Below are 19,687 nucleotides of genomic sequence, written 5' to 3' on the forward strand. Positions count from 1 at the left end.
ACAACAACAACAACAACAACAACAACAACAACAACAACAACAACAACAACAACAACAACAACAACAACAACAACAACAACAACAACAACAACAACGGTACCAGCCCCAGATTCGCGTCCACCATGCGCGCCATCCGCGCCACCGTCGAGGCCGGCTACACCTTCCACGGCCTATTCATGGGCCCCACCGAGGCGATCGCCGGGTTCCCCGGCCGCGACAGCGGCGTCAACCCGGCGTTCCGCACGGCCGTCATGCACGCCGACGTGTTCGACTACGCGCCTGCCTTGGGGTCCGCCGAGGAGGTGAGCGGGGCGCACGCGCGCCTGGACAGGTACATGGACATGATCAGGGCGGTGACGCCCGGGTCAGGGGCGTACACCAATGAGGCGGACGTGCTGGAGCCGGACTGGCAGGCGAGCTTCTGGGGGGGGAACTACCCCAGGTTGCTCGAGATCAAGAAGAAGTGGGATCCGGAGGGGGTGTTCTGGGCGCCGGCGACGGTGGGTAGCGAGGGTTGGGAGGTTGCGACGACGGATGGGCTGGCGTCGCAGAATGGGAGGTTGTGTCGGGTTGAGTGAGGAGTTGGTTTGAGGGCTTGCATTTTTTTTTTTTTTTTTTTTTTTGTTTTGGGGGGGGGGGGGGGGGTTGGGATCAAAGATCACTCATGGCTTCTTTTTGAGTAAATAGCACTTAACTCATGGCATCGTTTCTTAGCAACAATAAGGAAGGGAACTCAACTCGCCGAGTCGTTTGCAACAGTTGGTACCGCACAGAGAAAGATTATGTACATACGAAGGCTGTGCTGTCGTAAAAATGACAATATAGAGCTGATTTTCTGCAGAGCAGCGGTCAAGAGGGGGTGATGGATGATGATTCTGATCTCCAGCAGTCAGGTTGTTGAGTCGGAGACCGTCTGTTACGATGGAGTGGTTCTCCAAGCATACTTGCAACGGAAGAAATGAGTATTTTGCAGGAAGAAAGCGGGAGAAGAAGGGGGTTCTTCTCGGCTAGCTGAGAATTCAGGGGTGAACCCCCCGGCATATTCAGAGTTGGCGGTTGAACGCGCCCCCCTTATTATTTTTCTGCTGAGATAAGATACGGAACAAAAGAATAAAGGATAGTCGCCCGGCTCCCAGTCTCATGCATCCGGAGGGGAGTGTCAGCGTCAAGCAGGCTGACGCCCAAAACGGCAATGAGTTGTCGTTGTGACGAGCGTCATGCATGCACTTACCTACACACAGCATTTACCATCTCATCAGAGACTTTGATTGGGTGTCAAGGTGCTGCAGCTACCGAAATCATTGTAGTTGAACTGGGCAGTGCGTTATTGGCTTACGGATGCCTCGGATAGCAAGGGGCCAAAGGACTTCGTTGTCAAACGGGGATGCAGCCGAGCCTTTGCTCCTATGCTGGAACGTCGAGATGTAGTGATCGCGGGTGGATGCCTCGGATGAACCTCTCCTATTCTGTGTGGTTGCAAGTGTCAAACTTTCAAGCGTGAAGTGCTGTACATACCCAAGTCCTACGTCAGCCATTTTTTGCTCTTTTATTTTGCATCTTCGTAATATAAATACTTCTCACATTGTATTTAGCAAACCCGCTTGACGAAGTCCTCTCTGCTCACAGTATTGGCAACATACCTCTAGCCTATTCGTAGCAGTTCTTGCTGGCAACTAGGTATATTCGCAGGGCGTGTCTATCCTCTAACTGCGTGTACCGTTTGTGCTGTCAGTAGCTTCAGCACCACTTGCTGGACCCTGTAGGAATTTTAACCGAGCTTATCCGTTACATCGCATGTAAAAAAAACAAAGACAAAACTCAAAGCCCGCGTATCCCAACAACTAGCGAGTGCAGATAGATACCGGCGGCCCGCCCCCTTTTTCGGCGGGAGCAGGCTCCACGGTTCCCGAATGGAGAGGTAGGTAGGTAAGTATAGGTATGCAGTCAGAAGACACCGAACCAGTCAAAGTGAAGCATTTGCCCTTGGCAAGCCTTCCTTTTTTCTTTTCCTCTCGTTTTTAGCTTCCTCTTGGCCCAGCCACGACTGATAGGGGATCTAGAGCTTGCCAACTTCCATTGGGGAACGGAGGGGAGGTGACGTGCAGCTAGCTACCTACCTACGTACCCGGGCACTCAACACCCCACCTTTAGGTAGGTAGGTACCTACCTAGGTAGGTATCAGGTGAGGTACGTACAGTAGGTACCGTAGACAAGGCAACGAACAGAGGAGGCAGCGAGAGGGGCGCGGACTGGGGGGAGCCAACATGGGGGGCGTGCCTAGGTTGAATTTCAGAAGTGATCCACAAGCTCAAGGTTCCATGATTGAGTCTCTCGGGGTTACTACCATGGATGTTCTGGAATCCACGTACTTAATGTACCTACATGGAGGTGCAGAGTTGATGCAGGGAAGCGCCGAGGCCGGAATATCATGCTTTATCCTTTGCGAGCCAGCAGGGCTGGCGGGGGCTTTGATGCAAGTGGGAGGGACAGCAGCTATTACACGTAAAAAAGAAAAGAAAAAGGATAAAAAAGAGCGCAAATGTGACTGGCCCGCGTCATGTTTCCGCCCGCAGACAACTGACCGGTTTCCAAAGGGGTAAAGGACAAGGCGGTCAAGCATGACATCGTACGGTGGTAAATTGGTGGGGTCTGCCATCATTCCTCCCGCGGCGTTATCAATCCTCTTGTCCCAGCCCGGTGGTTCCCCCCTACAACGCAACTTGCGCTAATATCCCCAACCCTTGCTAGATCGACACACGTGCAGGAGATATGTTGGGGCTGGGCGTGCAATTGGGTTGCAGCCCTGCAGAGGATGCAGGTATTGATTGTGGAGCACCGGAACGCACAACCCGGCTGTCTGGTTGATGGTTTGTGCTGTTTCGATTGCAGCGCGGCCTGCCTAATATGGAACCCTGTCGCTTACCGGCAGGATGGTTCCTGCTCGGGCGGTGCTCCGACCACGCAGCACACCCTCGACCCAACCCACTGGGACGAGGGATTACGGCCGACGGTAGTGGCGTGGCTCCTCTCTGATTCGCCGTCTCCTGCCCCGACCACTCTCTCATTTGCCGACTCCTGCCCCGACCACTCTCTGATTCGCCGTCCCTTGCTGCGACCAAAATGGCTGCGACACAGCACCATCCCAGATGGACACAAGTCGGAGGTCTGGTAAATGGGGAGTCAAGAAAATGTGCAGTGTGCAGTGTGCAGTGTGCAGCCTGCCTGGCCCCCCTGGCTCGTCTCTGCTTCGATGAATTGTACAAATCTCTCCCATCCTGCATCCTCCATCTCCAAGCTGGCAAGAATTAGACCCCAACTTCTCCTGTCCAAATTTAACAATGCCCGCGTGTAATAAAATCGATTTGCTCGGCATCGGAACCGGCCGGACTGTCGCTCTTACTTGCACCCGCCATGAGACATGGGGACCACCAGGTTCGTCCATGATCAGCCCGGAATCCGTCGAGGATGGGATCCAAAGGTCTGTCTGACCCACTCCCCGATAGAACGTTCAATGCCGTATCTGTATCTGATGACAGTCGTCGTGAACAGGCAGGCCTGGTCAACCTTCCACTGCGCCGAGTCTCGCTCGCAACCCCCTACTTCGTTTCTCTCCATCGTCGATCATGTCCTAGAGGTGCACCTTAGACACACCAAAGCCGAAATAGTTGGCGATGGGTTGGTCATTTTGGGCGACCTGTGTTGGACTTCCACCTTGTCCGAGATGTCTTCGATCGCCAGGTACCTGGCAGACCCCCAACGTCATGAATGGCTTGCAGTGTCCATTGCAATGGCCGACGGAATCAAAGCTCCAGCCAACAATGCTCCCGCTTTCACAAGATCTCCCACACCTAGTGCTTCCACTCGAAGGGGCCTTCAATACACTGGGGACAATGGCAACCATAAGCTATCCTTTGTCGATCCAGGTGTTTGTGGCCCTCGAGAAATGAAGCCTGGAATGCAGAGGCCCTCACAACACGAAGAACAGCCCCGAAACACCATAGCTCAGAGCCTGCAAGTCAACGTGGAGACAACATCAGGCTCAGCCACCTCTCTCGGTATCGTGGAGTGCCTCGATAAGCCCAAACCCACTCTTTTCCGCCCCCCTTCGCAGCATTGATGCCGAAAAAGTCGGATTTCCCAGCTTCTGAGTGGGCACTTGACGGGACTCAATCACTGTCCCTGCACTCCTCGCTAAGCACTGACGCCCTCATGGCCTTCTCTTGTTCCATAGTGATCGCCAAGACCGCCATGGCCAGCAGGTGATTCAGTTCGACAGACACGACATTGGAGCGTTACGTGAGCACAAGAGGAAGGTGGCTGGGCTGCATGCTGATAGGGTGGTACTGGCGCCGACTCTTATATGTCGATATGAAACGCCTTGCGCGATGTGTGCGATCAGGATGGCGTTAGGGTTGATGGCATTATGAGACTGCGTATCAGCAGCAATCACTTACTTTCCTCAATACATATATTTGGTTTTGTGTCCCGCCTTTGGTCTGCGCAAAGCACTGAGCGGTCGAGTCTGCTCTCCGTGCTGAACCGATAATCATGTCGGACGTGAGAAGGCATGGCATCATTTGCGAATCCCTAGAAGGTCGATGAATGACCAGACGCTATCTCGTAGATGGCTCCTTTCTCAGGTACAGCCTGCCATCAATGTCTCGAAAGGGCGCGGCACGGCGTCGAAGATGGATATCCACTTCTAAAGTATGATGCAACCGATTCATAGCCGGATAGCTGGTACGCCGCACACTCCCCCGGACTTTTCAAGCCTCTTGAGGATAACGCACAAATCGCTTGACATGACGCATTGGTCTAGGGTCAGGCCCCGCGCCAACCAGGACCGCTTTCCAAGCAGCATGATTCACATCTATCGCGGCTGACGCTCTCCGACGAGGCCCTCACTTCGCAGCGCAAAAGCGTGGGGGGGCCACTAGACCAGCTTTGGTGGCAGGCGGTAGATGGACGGACGTGAAGCTGGGGGTATGACAGCATGTTCGAGTGCCTGCAGTGCCTGCAGCGCCCTCATGAGCTCAAGAGTGGTGGCGGTTAGAGCCCCGCCTGGTTCGGCCAGAGTTCAGATGAATGCAATCCGCTTTCAAATATTGTAACTTGGTTCGGATGACACACGCACGGCGCAACCCGCCGCTGGTTCAACTATTCTTGGGACGCAACTTTGGTTGAAGGGTGCTAAGAGCAGCGCCCGCCCCGCCCTGCCGATCTTCTTGCGTACGGCATATAATGATCCAGTCGTCCTGGAAGATCTTCACACATGTAACATGCGAGACGTTTATCCGGACCATCAAAAGGGTCCTATCCGGGCTAACCCAAGCCCGATCTGCAAGGGGGCGTTCCTTCGCCAAGTCAAAGTTGGGTTGGACTTGAAACACTGAAACGGCAAATCGGCAAATCGCCTCCGCACCAGGGAAAGAGTACGGTACCGGTAGTCAGGAAGTGGCAAGGCAAAACAGGAAGTTTATAGCAGTAACATGACAAAATAAATGAAAAATAAATGAATAAAAGTGACGAGCGACCACCCTCAACTTTGAGGAAGGACCCCTATCGAGCAAGGAACGGGTGGAAAACGAGCCTAACCGAATGTCTGGGAACGCCATCAATAGATCGGCAGGGGGGGGGGGGGGGGGGGGGCGGCCTTGCTAGGCGCAGGCGATCCGTGCTCTGCCGAAACCAAAGAAGCTTTCTCGGTTGGCGCAGAGAAGCCGCACGGGCAGGAGCATGAAACGATACCCGTCCCGGACCCCGGAGTCGAGACGTCACGGTGCTAATCTTTGCTCTATCAAGTATTCGGCATTGCCTGGCCGGCGACAAAGAGCCGCCCGAGGGGTGGTTATCAGTCAGGGGAGTGGCATGCGAGTACTGCTGCAGGTGCAGGTGCCAATGCCCATCCCTCTCAAAATGGCCACTGTATCTCCTTCTCTACAATTGTAATTGCGTCAGCAAAATCAGCAACATCAACAAAACTCTTACCAAATGCAAATACGCAGCAATTGAATCCGTCGCAGGTCGTCGTCTCCGCTTGTCCCAACGCATCAGCAACATGTCCGCACTTATAAACCAGGCGCCCCTAAACCTTGGGCCTCTTACCACAGTCTTTACACCACCTCCGGCATGTACGGTGGCCGTCGGGCAGAGGAATGGCGGTCTCTTGGGGTTGGGTCTCCTGGGGGGCGGGTCAGTGGGAAATGTCGCGTTCCTAGGCCAGACATGCGACGCCGGTAATCCAGCAGATGTGACAACATGCTGGCCGCCGACATCAAGCGGGGTGCCGTCGCCACCGGTTCCCTTCAGTGGCTGGGGATTCTACTCTCCTGGCCTTGATTGTCCTGCCGGGCACGTATCGGCATGTTCGGCGACAGGAGGTGCTGGAGGGAACTCGGGGTGGCCGGTGCAGTTCAAGCTGCTTGATGGAGAGACAGCCATCGGCTGCTGTCCTAGGTACGTTGCCCATTTTCATTACCCGGCGGCCTTGCCGGAACATGGAACATTCCATGGCTGACCACCGCCACAGCGGGTTCGCTTGTGACAACATTAATGGCCAAACATGTCTCATGGTGGCCACCTCAACGGCTGTCCCCATAGTGACGTGCAATGGGAGGAGGAGCGCAGGTGTCGTGACACAGACCGTCCCAGACGCTGCTGCCTCCGTCACAGCCTTCAGCCTGTTCGCGCCCATGATTCAGATCAACTTCCAGAGCAGTGACAGGCCGGCACCATCAACTGTACCGGCAGCGGCAGCGGTGACCACCTCCAATGCGAGGCCAGACCCCACGCCCACCAGCTCCGGTGACGCGGCCACATCAAGCGACACGGGGGCCGCCTCGACAGACGCCGCATCCACATCCGCGGCGAGCGCCAGACCAGGAACGGCCGGCACTGACGAGAGCGGATCCGACGACGACGACCAGCAGCAGCCGAGTTCCGAAGGCGCTACCGGCACCGGCGCCGACCCGTCGCTCCAGACGCAGGCCAAGGAGACCGGCCGGGCGGGGGGGCTGGGCAACCTGTCGCGGGGGGCGACGATGGGCATCTTCATCGGGGGCGGGGCGGCCGGGCTGCTCGTGGTCGGGTCGACGCTCATCTTCTGCCTAAGAAAGCGCCGCAAGGAGCGCGAGGAGCGCGAGCTTGACCGCATGTACGGCCTGGACAAGCTGGACTCCAGCACGGGCCTGACGCGGGCGGACGAGTTCCCGGGCTTCTCGTACCGCGGGCCGGAGGCAGCGGGGGACACGTCTAGGTCGAGAAACTTCTGAGGCGGGTAGGGGGTTTGCTGTGGAGGCTTGGGAGTGTTCTACTTATCCGGTATTGGCGTTCTTTGGGGCATAGAGCGTTGCTTTGAGTAGGTGGCTTTAAAGGTGCAGGCCTGGCCGCTGACAAGATGAATGATCTGGGTCTGGTGGAGAAATTATCTCTTGTATACCGGCATAAAGACATAGTAATGATGAATGACCATTAGATACCTCAACTTTTGAAGAAAAGATATCAATATCAATCCAGATGCTGGTAGTTGCAGGGGCGGGAACGTGTTGGGAGATTCCGTCACGTGTACGTCTACGTCTCAGTGGGGCAAGCAGGGGCTTGCTTTGCTTCCCAAGCTCGCCGAAGCTAAGCTCCACAACGTGCAAGGCCTATTGATGATGACAACACATTTATTTCCGAGCATGATAGAGGCTGCTCAGCTTCTGTGCTGACTTGCTTCTACCTGCGGCCCTCTCCTGCCGTTGTAGATGATCCTCTGGGACCACTCTGCGCTGCGCATTGCAGCGCCACCATGCGACCATGTCAACCGAATCCACGCGTCCGCTCCTGCTCCCTCAGAATCGCAAGCTTCGTCATCTACGCGGCATCTATCTCAGGAACTTGAGCTTCGTTCGGCCGCGTGGGCGCACCATAGACGATACCGCCATCAATAAGTCGCCAGCGAAGCTGGAGGCGCTTCGAGATACTCATCAATTGCATCACGCCGTCTCGAACGACAGCTTGCGGCAGCCCCGCGAGAGGAGGCGGAGCACCAACCTTTCCAATGCCAGCCCCTTCACCAGGCAAAAGAGGCTCGAATACGCCGTCGAAAATAGAGTTGCCGACGCGTTTTTCTCCCTGCATTGCGAAGGCGAAGAGGAAGCTATCTACATCAGCGAGGCCGCCGAGAGAGCCACGGTTCGTTTACCCTCCTTGGTCTTGTCTTGACTGTCTGCCCTCCGTCTCTAGTGTTTGACTAACCAGCTACTCTCCCTCTCCAGAACTTCAATTTTCGCTTCTTCGAGCTCTCACAACTCGGTTCCTCGGTTACTCGGCTCCCACAAGTCACAGTCAAGGTCTGGACGAAGAAAAACAATGCATGGAGCTTATTGATTGAGGAGAAGGTCGACCTCCGCTTCCTCAACTTCCTGGGCAATCTGCAGAATGTGCAGTTCCCTCCCAACTCGCTCGTTTTCCACCTTAGCGATGGAGCATACTCTTTAGAACTCTCGAGCAAATATCCTCCGCCGAAGCAAACCCACGCACTGCCGACGACATCCCACAATGCGCTGATGAAACTGGCCACCCTTGACAACTCGATCCAAGATGCTCTGGCAACGCGGGAAATCATTGCCCAACAGATCAATGACATTCTCGCCCAAACACCAACAAACCAAGGCCCCCAGGCCGAAGACAAGCTGCAACTAACCAACCGATACCTGGTACAGCAGCGGCGAGTTCTCCACGCAGCGCAACGAAGGAAGGCCGAGCTCCGAGAGTCGATCGCCTCACGCCGAGCCGCGATCCAGTCCGGCCGGTCGATGCAGGAAAAGGCCGCGCAGGACGTGGAGAACGCGGCCGACAAGCTCACATCCTCCAAGGAGCTCCTGGCGGCGACGACGGAGAGCATCCGCGGCCAGCGGCGGCGCATATGCGAGGACCTGACGCGCATTTACCGCATCAACCCCGTCCCCGCGGGCGCGCCGCTGGCCTTCCAGATATGCGGCGTCGCGCTGCCCAACACGGGCTCGTACGACGGCTCGCTGACGCGCGGCCCGGCCACCGAGGACGCCGTCTCGGCCGCGCTGGGCCACGTCGCGCGGCTGACCGACGCGCTGCAATACTACCTCGGCGTGCCGCTCCCGTACCCCGTCACGCCCTTCGCCTCGCGGTCGAGCATCCGCGACGACATCAGCGTCCTCGCCGACCCCAACCGCGAGTTCCCGCTGTACCTGCCGCGCGGCGGGTCGAGCGCCCAGTTCAGGTTCGACTACGGCTGGTTCCTGCTGAACAAGGACATCGAGGCCCTGTGCGCCGCCCAGGGGCTCAAGGTCGTCGACATCCGGCACACCCTGCCCAACCTCAAGTACCTGCTGTACGTGTGCAGCGCGGGCACCGACGAGCTGCCCGAGCGCAAGAGGGGCGGCGTCCGCGGCCTGTGGGCCGGGAGGCTGAAGGGCAGGGGAGGTGGCGGCGTCGGAGGCGCCGGTGACGGCGCGAGCAGCAGCGTCGAGGGGAGTCGGCGCGGCAGCGCGGACAGCGACCTCCTCTCCAAGCAGAGGGACGAGCTGAGGAGGGCGATTGGGGACCATGCTCGCAGCTCTGGGCCCTCCCCCGCGGTCCTGTCACCCGTCGGCTCACCGTTTGATGACGGGGAGGCGAGGCTGACGTTGCGGACAAAGGGGTTGAGGGAGAATGTCGTCAAGTAAACCTCGAAGCGTTAAATTTTTGCCTTTTCCCGTGGGCGGCATCGTTTTTGCGAGATACCCGGTAATATTACGATTGTTCACCCATCTGGGACAGACATCTGTGGAAGCGTGCAGTCTTGATTCTTCGCGTATGCAATTATCACTGTTATCCATGTGGTGACGCAAATCCCCTAAAGCAACGCCCAACACAAACCCAACCCCTAAAGCAACGCCCAATGCAAGCCCTAAAGCAACACTCAATGCAACCCCCTCGCCAGCCCACCTCTAACCCGATCCTCACTATCACCTTATCAGACCCCGAACAACAGACACACCCTAAAAGCAAGGGACCTGCCCTTCCAATCGACCCACCACGTCTCATCCACCACGTGACCGCACCTCAGCTTCCAAGGACCCGGCTGCCACCCGCGCCCCGGTACCCAAAAGTGCTCTACCGGCTGTTGGCGTAGCCACTCCTCCTTCTCCTCCTCCTCCTCCTCCTTCTCCTCCTCCTCGTCCTCATCCTCCTCCTCGTCCTCATCCTCCTCCTCGTCCTCATCCTCCTCGTCCACCTCCATATTGTTGTCGCCGTCCATCCCGCCTTTCAACCAGGCGGGACTGGGACTCCGCCGCCGATCGAGGCTCATTGACAACGTCGTGTTGTGCGTGGTAGCCGAGCCGGAGAGCGGCTGGGCGGTGTTGTTGTGGTTGGGTTGGTCGCCGACAGCGCCATATGAAATCGCGCCGATCAAGGGGGGGAGGAACACTTGCGTGATAGGGAGCGCGTGGAAGGGGTCGGGGAAGCCGGGGTGTTCTCTAGCAAGGCCTTGTACCACATGATGGATGGATGGGAGGGTGGTATGTTGGTACAGTGGCACGTGGATGGATGGGAGGGTGAGATGTTGGTGCGGCGGCGTGTGGATGGATAGGGTGGCAGTTGTGGTTGAGGGGATGGAGCTGGAGGGGAGGTCGCAACTGGAGACCAGGCTGACGGGGGCGGCGTGTGGGAAGTCCAAGGCGGTTGACCCCGGGTTGATGCTAGACCCTGGCTTGATGCTAGCTAGCCATGTGTTGACATGAGCTTGCAGCGCTGGGGTTCCTGGGCATGCTTTGGGTGAGATCTGCCCATAGAGTCGGCGCGATAGCCCCTGGCGAGTGGGCTAGGTGGTGGGTGGTGTCACCATGAGGTTCGGTAGGGTTGAGAAGTGATTCGATGGCTATACGACGATGCATTGGTTCTGCAAATACTGATGGCATATTCGACATTGAGATAGATGAATGCTCACACATCGGAATCGGGCAAAAAGGTGGGGGGGTGGCCATGATGTTGTCAGTGGAGTCTTGGTATCTCCGAGGGTAGGTACAGGGGACCCAAAGCAGGGCTCACATATGGAAGGTTTAAGTTTGTCCTCGATGGACTCAAATACGGCAGGCGGCACTCGATACATGTGCGCCGACATAAGGTATAATACCTAGGTACCTAACCTTGGTGCCGGGAACGTAAACTCGGCCAGTACCTACCTCCCTTGGTAGGTATTCCAAAGGACCTCGGTCTCCATCACGAGGTCGTAATATGGAAAGCATGATGATGCAGAATTGATTCCTGCTGACCCAGCCCTGGACTACGGGCACTATACTAACACATGGACGGAGCGGGACTGCATGGCGCCCTACCAGATGGAATAACTGATTAAAACTCGTCCTCGTCCCAAGCATGGACGACTCGACGTTGGCCCCGTACCTCCGTACTTTTGCATGATCGCAACATCGCGATCGCCGGACCTGCCCATCAGCAGCAAACCCAACGCCAATAACCACGAATATCCCTTGAAGGAGTCCGCATGCCCCCCCAACTACCCCTATCCCCGCCTCACGCAGCGGGGGCGAAGGCGTATCTAGGCAGACGGGTCATCTTCTCCTCCGGGCTGATCTCCGAGTCCGCATACACCATGCGCGAATTCTTCTCCTTCCTCGACTTCTTGTCCGCCGGCGCGGCCGGTGCCTCGTCTGCGCTCTTACCGCCAGAGGGCTTGATACCGGCCTCGGCCATGCGGATGAGGTGGTCGATGTTATCGCCCTGCCTCGCGGCACCCGCGACGAGCTCATCCACCGTCGACGCGCCGCCGTACATGTTGCTGCCGCCGTAAGGCGGCCGCTGGGGCAGGTTCGTCGTTGGCGGGACGTTGCTGGGCGGGCGCGCGGGGAGGTTGAAGCCTCCGGCGGGAGGGGCGGCACCGGGGGGATAGGCGGCGGCACCCGGGGGGTAGGTCGGAGGGAAGGCTTGCGGGGGAGTGTAGGACGTGGCGCCGGGGACGACGGGTGGAGGGTATGGATAGCCCGGCTGGGGGGCAGGGAAGGGAGAGTTCTGGAAAGACGGCAAAGCTGGTCAGTGGGTGTGTTATCCAGGACATGAAACGTAGAGCCGCAACTTACACTCTGGCCCGGACTCTGACCATCGGCGGGCGTAGTGCCGGCGCTACCGTTTGCGCCGCCGGCCTTCTGGGCGGCGAGCCGCGCCCGGTGGTCGGCCAATCGCTTCTTGATCTCGTCGGGGGTCTCCACCTTGATCTTCTTCACCGGCCCCTGGACTCCCGACAGGCCCGGCTGGGGGTTGCCGGTGGCCGCGTGTCGCTCCGCCTGCTCGGCATAGTAGTTCTGGATGATGCGCTGGTTGTGTTGCTGGACGACTTCCTCAGGGATACCCTCCATGCCGAAGATCTCGATGTCGAGACCCTGCCGGTTCGCGAGGGCATTCTCAACGTTGCTTAGGTTTTCCTTGTGGACTTGGTTCATGTGGACGGACAGACCTATTCGGCAAGGTGAAAGCAAGGTTAGACCGCTCCGAGATGCCTCACTTCAATTGTCGTGGGTTTTGTAACTTACCTCCGGCTGTATTGAGGCGCTTGCCACATCGGTCGCACTTGAAGTGCTTCGCCTTCTGGTGAGAGATCAGGAGCTTGAGATCCTCGAAGTCGCGTTCACCTGCATCAGCTTAGTTAGCTTTAAGCCGAATCAGCAGCGCCGACCACCTCAAACTGACAGTAGTAGCACCAAGGCCGAGAGAGGAGCTCCTCTACATCGGGATGAGCGCGCTTTTTCTTGCCCATCTTCTGGAACTGTGGTCGTGCAGTTTGATTATTTCCAGAGGAATTGGTGACAATGGAGTCGAGGTTTGGCAGAAAAAGAATCTGATCTGCACAAGCTGATGTCGGCGAATGGTGAACCATTCACTGCTCTAAATTGTTCGTCCTTCGAACGTGAGCGCGACAGAAGTGGTCTAGTCCCAATATGATTAGCCTTAAACTGGAGCTCACGTGATTCCATAGACTACTAAGCAGCACGTGCGTCACCTCTCCTAGCCAACCCTCCTCCTGCGTCTCTCTCTCCGTTTCCATCTCCTCAGGTCTTCACCCTGAAACGATTTTCCCACTCGAGAACCCAAGTTTTGGGACAGGACCAGCCAGGAAAGTGAAATCGGTGTCCAGTCTATCCAAATGGCTCTGGTAACTGTCGCGGCGGCTACGCTCCCGAGCGTACCCCTTGACTTCCTCGGCAACCGCGACCGAATTTTAGAGTCTATTCGAATCGCCAAGGGGAAGGGGGCTACTCTGAGGACTGGGCCTGAGCTGGAAATCCCGGGCTACGCATGTCTTGACCACCACCTCGAAGGGGATACCTTCTTGCATTCTATTGAAGTCCTAGCCGATATTATCTCGAACGATGTTTGCCGAGGCATGCTCATCGACGTTGGACGTAAATGCACCTGCATGGCTATTCCAATTTCACTAAGCTAATTATTGGGATAGTTGGAATAAGGCATCGTAACGTTCGGTACAATACGCGCGTTTTTTGCACGTACCGAAAAATATACTGCATCAGGCCCAAGATGGCACTGGCGAACGACGGCCTCTATCGTGAGGCCAGGCACTTTACCGCCTGGTCAAAGCCACGACAGGTCGAAACCTACTATCTCGAGAGCGTCTTGCAGCGAGTTACCGGCCAAAAGACAGTCTTGATCGGTGATATGATTCTTTCAACACCGGATACCGCTGTTTCATGCGAGTCTTGCGAGGAATTGTTCGTCCCCCTGAATCCGTCCATCTTCAGCGGACTCAACGGTGTAAGTATCGTCCTGCATTGTCATCTTTTCCTCCGAGAACTCGGCAGCAGCTCTCTCCGTCGCTTCCCATGAAGCGTGCTTACTGACTTTGGGAGTTTCGCAGGCCGAAATCATACTCAACTCCAGCGCATCCCATGCGGAGCTTCGAAAATTAAGAACGCGACTCGAACTTATTTCCAACTCCACAAGGAAGCTCGGGGGTATATATGTCTACGCCAATGCCACAGGTATTGACGGCGAGGCCCGTATGCTTCATGATGGGAGTAGTATGGTCATTCAAAACGGCGAGGTTCTGGCACAAGGCAGCCAGTTCTCCCTCGCGCCCGTCGAGGTTACCACTGCTACGGTCGACATTGAGAAAGTCCGAACCTACCGCAGTAGCATAAGTCGAAACGTCCAAGCTGCTCAGCAGCCGGACTTTCCTCGTGTCGAATGCGACCTCGTCCTATCTCGTCCGATCGAAGAGATCTGGCTATCCAACCAACCAGAGATTTCTCCACCGATCGAGCTCCGAATCTTGGATCCTATGGAGGAGATCTACGCAGCTACGGCCGTCTACCTATGGCAGTACTTGACGAGAACAAACTTGGCCGGGTTTTTCTTGGCACTGTCAGGTGGCCTTGACAGCTCAACCGTGGCGCTCTTCGTCTATGGAATGGCTCGGCTTGTGTTGCTGTCTATCGGCCGCGGCGAGGAGACTACGCTTCAAGCCCTAAGACGGGTGACGGGTGATGAGAACTTCACACCTACTACGCCCCAGGATATCGTATCTCGACTCCTTCACACGTGTTACATGGGAACAGTCAATTCCTCGGAGGAGACCCAGGGAAGGGCCAAGAGGCTGGCAGGAATGATCGGCGCTTATCATTCCAACATCACCATCGACGAAACCGTCGCTGCCCACGAGACTATGGTTGAAAAGGCGCTCAACTTCAAACCAAAATACGAGGTTGAAGGGGGTTCTTCAGCCGAGAACCTAGCCAAGCAAAACATTCAAGCTCGCAACCGGATGGTCATTTCTTACTCGCTTGCTCAGTTATCGACCACAGCTAGGAATCTCCCCAGAGCAGGATCAGCGTTGCTTGTGTTGGGATCAGGCAATGTCGATGAGGTAATTAACCCCCGACTCACGTTGCGTAACCTCCAATAACCACCAATGCTAAATGCTGACTGATGAGCAGAATCTCCGTGGCTATTTTACCAAATATGTGAGTGCGGAATTGGACGGATAGTTTGCTATTTTATGAGATCCAGGATATGACTCTTCAATAACCGGTGGTTTGCAATATCTTGACAGTTGGCTAATCGTTCAATAGGACGCCAGCTCGGCAGATATAGCACCACTTGGCAGCATATCAAAGAAGGACGCCAAGGCTTTCCAGCTGTGGGCTCGAGAGAAATGGGATCTCCCGATCCTTAGCGAGTTTATGGAAGCGACGCCGACGGCCGAGCTCCTACCGCTCTCTGCTGGCGTTCAGGACGACGAGACCGAAATGGGCTTGACCTACGCGGAACTGTCCGTCTTTGGGGTATGTAATAACACCCATTAGCGAGAAAGCCGGGCACCCAGCTGACACACGACTCAGATCATGAGGAAGGTTGATAAACTCGGACCGTGGTCGACTTACCTCCGCTTGTTAAGCGAGTGGAGGGATCGCCCTGGCTACGGCCCGCGGCAGATTGCCGAGAAGGTTTTCAAGTTCTATGGGTCTTACGCGGTCAATCGCCACAAAGCCGTTATCGTTACCCCGAGTGTGCACTTATCCCCCTACGACCCAGACGACAATAGGTTTGATCTGCGGCCGTTCTTGTATGTGGTCCAGTGGCCATGGCAGTTTGGGAAGATCAGGTCACACGTCGAGCAGCTGGAGAAGAGGTTGGCAGAGAAGTGAGACCAGAGGTTGCGGTGGATGTTGCGTAGGGACAACTTGATGATGAAGGTAATCCTTTGCAGGCCAGGCTCACCTTAAATCAACGGCAGGTCATGATCACGCACCACAACATCGGTAATTGCTGAGCCTACCCCTGAGCAATGCCCAGAGCTATTGTATCTAATTACCACATAGTACGGGGTTCCATGTCCTAAAGCGCTAGAGAAATTTACTGAGAATAGACACGATAATTACATGTTAGGTTGAAAGGGGTCGGCGATGTGAACCAGTGACCACAATCCTTTAAACTTCCTACTCCAGAACGTTAAGTCCTTGCTAGAAGTATTAGCAGACTCACGACGTTCCCGATACTCTCACTGAGGAAATGTTTACAAGGATAGATATCTCGGAGTCGTCAGAAAAGTCCCTTGCATGCATTCAACTATATACAACCCGGCTCCCACAATGCAAAGAACCAGCTCCCAACCAAATTCAACCCTCCCCGCCCATAAACTTCAGCATCTGGCCAAGGACATCCAGACCTTTAGAACCGCTTGGAAGAGCGATTCTTCAAGCGTCTAACCCAGGCGACAAACTGCCCCTGCCTCAGCAGGTGAGGCCAACGGGTCCACCGGGGACAGTGTAGCTGTTGAAGTTTGTGTAAATCTTGAAACCCCCCAAAAGTCAGCACCATGGACAAAACACACATAACCAAACCCCAAAAACCCCCACTGGTCTGTACTTACATTGGCGGTGTATCCGGGATCCGTCGCCTTGAAGACGCCGGGAATCGATACCGTGGCCGACGGCGCCTTGGCCGTGCCGCCGCTGACCGCGACCTGGGCACAGCCGACGTAGAACTATTTGGGACGGAGGAGTTGATCAGCCCTATCTTGGCCTCGATTGGTTCACCTCGGTGAGCGTCTGGGGAGCTTCTTACCTGGGGAATACCCGCCGGCCAAGGGTTGTGGATGGCGAGGGACTGGATACGCAGCAGGTACTCGCCGTCGCCAAGGCATTTGGGGATCGTGTAGGTGTAGGTCTCTAATCAGCCTGGCGGTTAGCACTGCGGACGAAGCTGCCTTGGGTTCGTTGACTTACGGCGCATCGGCCAGGTGGCTTGACCGCCGCTGAATGTCGGGCCTAGAGGGAGGGAGGATTAGCAGAGGGGATTTATATGTGTGTTTCCCAGGACCGATAGTCGTGGTGGCAACATGTCGTGAACGAACCCCAGTCATAGATCTTGAACCAAGCTCCGCTGCCGTCGTAGCTCGATACATTGCCCGGCGCCTTGGACATATACCTGTCGGCAACGATCATTAGCCCTGCCCACCGGACGCGGAGACGACGCTGTTTCTTGTCGGGTGCTCTTACAGAGAGATCGGGCCCTGGTGGTATACTGCAATGTCCAAGGTGAAGGTGAACGAGTCCCCAGCCTTCATGGCGACGGTCTCGGTACCGGCCCCGGTTGCTCCGACGTTGCATCTCAGGTCGTTCGAGGCCAGATCTGTTCCCATGTCAGACGAGAGTGGCGGGTAATCACAACCAGTGTCAGCCATTATCTCACCAGTAACGGGGGAGTTGTAGTTCGTATTCTTGCGGACGTATTGGTTCACGGGGAACTGGGTCGAACCATGCGAGAGTTGCTGGAAGATGTAGTGTGCCGAGACATCGCTGACAGCGAGGGCGGCCACTAAGGCGAGGCCGAGGAGGTTCTTCATGGCTGGAGATGGATATCACAACAATAGAGAGCTGATAGATGGAAGGAGTGTATGAGGAGCACGGCACGGCATTGACACGGCACATGTCTTGGCTTATATATCGTGGCCGCATCCCTGTTGTCGATACGATCATGTACATATGTACAACACAACACAAGTCCGGGGTGGATGCCCCCAACACCAGACAATATGAGGGCGCGGCGTGTCGTTGCGGGGATCGTTGCAGTTATGGCTAGTCAGTATATTAAACGGCCCGGCCGGCCAGGTTGGTAGATACCAATCACGATGCCGGAGCCGAAGATGGAGGGCTTCAGAAGAAGCATGAAGAAGCATGGTTGGTTCCCGATTGGGAGTGCCCTGCCCGGTAGGTGGTTTTTGCCGAAAAAGCCAAGATTCCAAGTCGAGAACAGAACCTGGGAAGGTGTCGCGGGATATTAATTAGATGCACTCCAAATGAATTAATTGTCTAACGCACAAGCGCCCTGCGGATTCTGTCCGCCAGACTGGCACGTCCAATTAATATTATCGATCAGCATGAGCGAGTTTTTGAGCCATCGAAGTGATTATTCGTCACCCCATTGTCACCCAGTTGCCGTGAAGGAGACGTCGGTAGTTCCAAATACAAGTCTTGGCTGAGTCCATGACTGATGGTCTGGCCAGGGGACTACTGCCCAGAGTGGACCGTATGGAGTGTAGGGCTGTAGGCTAGCCAATTTTTTACACACTCCGTACGTAGTATCACCGAAGTGTTTCGACGAAGGCTACCTCGCAATGTAACCCCGAAGCACCCAGCATGCTTCTAGGCCATGACGACTACCGTGACCACGGTCAGTGCAACGGGTGCAGATGCGGAAGTCGAAGGTCCGGGCTTTGATGGAAAGGGTCCCGGAAAGTTGGGTGACCATGTTTTTATGAAGCAGACCGGCCGCATGATCTCGTCAGAATTAATATGGGATTGCCTCGGGAAATAACTTACTGGACCTCCTCTCGCGGTTGCCAGCCAGATCCATAATCCAATATCACAGTTGACAGGCTTGGCTATAATTGGTTACCTAGTTCGCGTTCGAATTTGGCCTTCCCGCAGTGCATTTGCACCTGGTCCATGTTCCACCATCGCGGATCTACCATCTCTCTTCTGAAAAAAGAAAAACAGTGCGTTGCATTGGTATCTCAAAAGCCGATTAAGCATCCAAGGCCTGGCCTACCATTCTCATGACGGCAGCTTCATGGACACAAGGGTCTAGAATGTGTTCGACCTTCTCGGGCCAATCGTCAGACCAATCGAAGTAGGCAAAACATAATGCATAGCCCCAATAGCTAGGGTACCAGCCTGCAGCCTCCCAGTCGAGAATGGCTGCCACCTCGAAAGATCTCCCAGAACAGCCATCGGAATTGCTGCCAGGTTTTTCACGGACGAGGATATTCTTGCGTTGAAAATCTGAATGCGTGAACACGCTGCGGTGACCGCTCAGCGCCGCCGGCAGATGGCGAGAAAAGTACTCGTTCATCCAACCCCGCCGCCCATACCAATCCCAGATCTCTTGGGACCGCAGGACGAGTGCATGGCAGAAGGCTTCTTCTTTATCAAATGGCCCGGTGATGCGGGGGTCCTTTTTCGGCGAGAAGAAGTAACGATGGGGCAGGGGGCCCCCGAAGACGCCGGAAAATATTTCTGGCGAGGGGAGAGCTCGCAGGCTGTCAACGGCCTGTCGCAACTGGGCCACGATAGGCGTCTTCTCGTCTTCAGACAGGGTCGGCCATATATCGCTGAGTTGCTGGCCGGGTACGAATTCCATGACAATATAAAGTTTCTCGTCTTCCCGGAACATGGCGTAGAGACGAGGAGCAGGAACGGTCAAAATGTGCTCTACGAGCAACAACGCGTGGCCTTCGTTCTCAAACACGACAGGTCCGTATTTGACCACAAAACAGCCATTTACTAGAACAGTGCGTCGAGAGTCCCGGTCGAAAATGCTGGGGAATTCCGCGGTGGCTGCTTCAATCTCGGGGATCGTTGGGAGGGGCTTGGGCAGCTCACCCTTATCACGGAACCAAGGGAAGGGGGGGGCCGCATCTGGCACAGTGTCCGTCCACACCATTTGGCGGTGTGTGTCGATCGATCAGCGTAGTCTGATGAATATGAGGCAGAGACAGCTGGACAAGGGAGGGCGGACAGTAGTAGGTTTACTGCCTAGGTGCGCGGATGACGACCTTAAAGTTCGGGTCGGAATAATACCCAAACCGAGTCCCAAATGGGACCTCAACCCGCCTAAACTTGGGGCTAATTACGCCCTCTTCTGGTTGATCTTG

At 55.8% G+C, this 19,687-nt stretch overlaps 9 protein-coding genes across 9 annotated transcripts; 5 read left to right on the forward strand and 4 right to left on the reverse strand.

The window, feature by feature from the left end:
* Positions 1 to 176: 176 nt before the first annotated feature.
* On the forward strand, positions 177 to 578 carry QBC33DRAFT_456699 (uncharacterized protein; the record flags this gene model as incomplete). Its single annotated transcript, XM_060424819.1, has 1 exon — positions 177 to 578. One exon carries the CDS (start codon positions 177 to 179, stop codon positions 576 to 578), a length of 402 nt encoding a protein of 133 aa, XP_060280927.1.
* Positions 579 to 3,295: 2,717 nt separating this feature from the next.
* Positions 3,296 to 4,469, forward strand: QBC33DRAFT_181798 (uncharacterized protein). Its single transcript, XM_060422451.1, has one exon. The coding sequence runs from the start codon at positions 3,419 to 3,421 to the stop codon at positions 4,115 to 4,117; it is 699 nt and encodes a 232-aa protein (XP_060280928.1). The 5' UTR covers positions 3,296 to 3,418; the 3' UTR covers positions 4,118 to 4,469.
* A 1,159-nt stretch (positions 4,470 to 5,628) lies between these two features.
* On the forward strand, positions 5,629 to 7,522 carry QBC33DRAFT_476818 (uncharacterized protein). Its single transcript, XM_060425263.1, has 2 exons — positions 5,629 to 6,456; positions 6,530 to 7,522. Exons 1-2 carry the CDS (start codon positions 6,059 to 6,061, stop codon positions 7,269 to 7,271), a joined length of 1,140 nt encoding a protein of 379 aa, XP_060280929.1. The 5' UTR covers positions 5,629 to 6,058; the 3' UTR covers positions 7,272 to 7,522.
* A 275-nt stretch (positions 7,523 to 7,797) lies between these two features.
* Positions 7,798 to 9,686, forward strand: QBC33DRAFT_517316 (UV radiation resistance protein and autophagy-related subunit 14-domain-containing protein; the record flags this gene model as incomplete). The annotated part of the gene is made up of 2 exons (XM_060426182.1): positions 7,798 to 8,175; positions 8,259 to 9,686. 2 exons carry the CDS (start codon positions 7,798 to 7,800, stop codon positions 9,684 to 9,686), a joined length of 1,806 nt encoding a protein of 601 aa, XP_060280930.1.
* A 290-nt stretch (positions 9,687 to 9,976) lies between these two features.
* On the reverse strand, positions 9,977 to 10,988 carry QBC33DRAFT_621716 (uncharacterized protein; the record flags this gene model as incomplete). Its single annotated transcript, XM_060432819.1, has 2 exons — positions 9,977 to 10,725; positions 10,952 to 10,988. 2 exons carry the CDS (start codon positions 10,986 to 10,988, stop codon positions 9,977 to 9,979), a joined length of 786 nt encoding a protein of 261 aa, XP_060280931.1.
* Positions 10,989 to 11,535: 547 nt separating this feature from the next.
* QBC33DRAFT_456591 (uncharacterized protein) lies at positions 11,536 to 12,772 on the reverse strand (the record flags this gene model as incomplete). Its single annotated transcript, XM_060424816.1, has 4 exons — positions 11,536 to 12,030; positions 12,075 to 12,472; positions 12,549 to 12,647; positions 12,706 to 12,772. 4 exons carry the CDS (start codon positions 12,770 to 12,772, stop codon positions 11,536 to 11,538), a joined length of 1,059 nt encoding a protein of 352 aa, XP_060280932.1.
* A 284-nt stretch (positions 12,773 to 13,056) lies between these two features.
* On the forward strand, positions 13,057 to 15,951 carry QBC33DRAFT_545796 (glutamine-dependent NAD(+) synthetase). The gene is made up of 7 exons (XM_060428600.1): positions 13,057 to 13,418; positions 13,472 to 13,785; positions 13,889 to 14,896; positions 14,967 to 14,993; positions 15,102 to 15,314; positions 15,372 to 15,850; positions 15,899 to 15,951. Exons 1-6 carry the CDS (start codon positions 13,160 to 13,162, stop codon positions 15,675 to 15,677), a joined length of 2,127 nt encoding a protein of 708 aa, XP_060280933.1. The 5' UTR covers positions 13,057 to 13,159; the 3' UTR covers positions 15,678 to 15,850; positions 15,899 to 15,951.
* QBC33DRAFT_181955 (glycosyl hydrolase family 61-domain-containing protein) lies at positions 15,940 to 17,757 on the reverse strand. Its single transcript, XM_060422453.1, has 7 exons — positions 17,224 to 17,757; positions 17,031 to 17,163; positions 16,886 to 16,959; positions 16,758 to 16,799; positions 16,597 to 16,700; positions 16,403 to 16,516; positions 15,940 to 16,322 (listed from the first exon to the last, which is right to left on the reverse strand). The coding sequence occupies exons 1-7, from the start codon at positions 17,375 to 17,377 to the stop codon at positions 16,263 to 16,265; spliced, it is 681 nt and encodes a 226-aa protein (XP_060280934.1). The 5' UTR covers positions 17,378 to 17,757; the 3' UTR covers positions 15,940 to 16,262.
* A 696-nt stretch (positions 17,758 to 18,453) lies between these two features.
* Positions 18,454 to 19,566, reverse strand: QBC33DRAFT_181894 (kinase-like domain-containing protein). The gene has a single exon (XM_060422452.1). The coding sequence runs from the start codon at positions 19,474 to 19,476 to the stop codon at positions 18,559 to 18,561; it is 918 nt and encodes a 305-aa protein (XP_060280935.1). The 5' UTR covers positions 19,477 to 19,566; the 3' UTR covers positions 18,454 to 18,558.
* Between the last annotated feature and the right edge of the window lie 121 nt (positions 19,567 to 19,687).

Source organism: Phialemonium atrogriseum (genome assembly GCF_030411735.1).
Source record: "Phialemonium atrogriseum strain 8032-3 unplaced genomic scaffold QBC33scaffold_22, whole genome shotgun sequence".
In the NCBI taxonomy this organism is placed as follows: domain Eukaryota; kingdom Fungi; phylum Ascomycota; class Sordariomycetes; order Cephalothecales; family Cephalothecaceae; genus Phialemonium; species Phialemonium atrogriseum.

Coding starts and splice junctions, on each gene's coding strand:
- QBC33DRAFT_181798 (XM_060422451.1), top strand. CDS start 3,419: ATGGGGACCACCAGGTTCGTCCATGATCAGCCCGGAATCCGTCGAGGA.
- QBC33DRAFT_181955 (XM_060422453.1), bottom strand. CDS start 17,377: ATGAAGAACCTCCTCGGCCTCGCCTTAGTGGCCGCCCTCGCTGTCAGC. Junction 17,164..17,223: donor CTACAACTCCCCCGTTACTG/GTGAGATAATGG, acceptor ACATGGGAACAG/ATCTGGCCTCGAACGACCTG. Junction 16,960..17,030: donor CACCAGGGCCCGATCTCTCT/GTAAGAGCACCC, acceptor CGTTGCCGACAG/GTATATGTCCAAGGCGCCGG.
- QBC33DRAFT_476818 (XM_060425263.1), top strand. CDS start 6,059: ATGTCCGCACTTATAAACCAGGCGCCCCTAAACCTTGGGCCTCTTACC. Junction 6,457..6,529: donor GCCATCGGCTGCTGTCCTAG/GTACGTTGCCCA, acceptor CCACCGCCACAG/CGGGTTCGCTTGTGACAACA.
- QBC33DRAFT_181894 (XM_060422452.1), bottom strand. CDS start 19,476: ATGGTGTGGACGGACACTGTGCCAGATGCGGCCCCCCCCTTCCCTTGG.
- QBC33DRAFT_545796 (XM_060428600.1), top strand. CDS start 13,160: ATGGCTCTGGTAACTGTCGCGGCGGCTACGCTCCCGAGCGTACCCCTT. Junction 13,786..13,888: donor TCTTCAGCGGACTCAACGGT/GTAAGTATCGTC, acceptor GGAGTTTCGCAG/GCCGAAATCATACTCAACTC. Junction 14,897..14,966: donor GATCAGGCAATGTCGATGAG/GTAATTAACCCC, acceptor ACTGATGAGCAG/AATCTCCGTGGCTATTTTAC.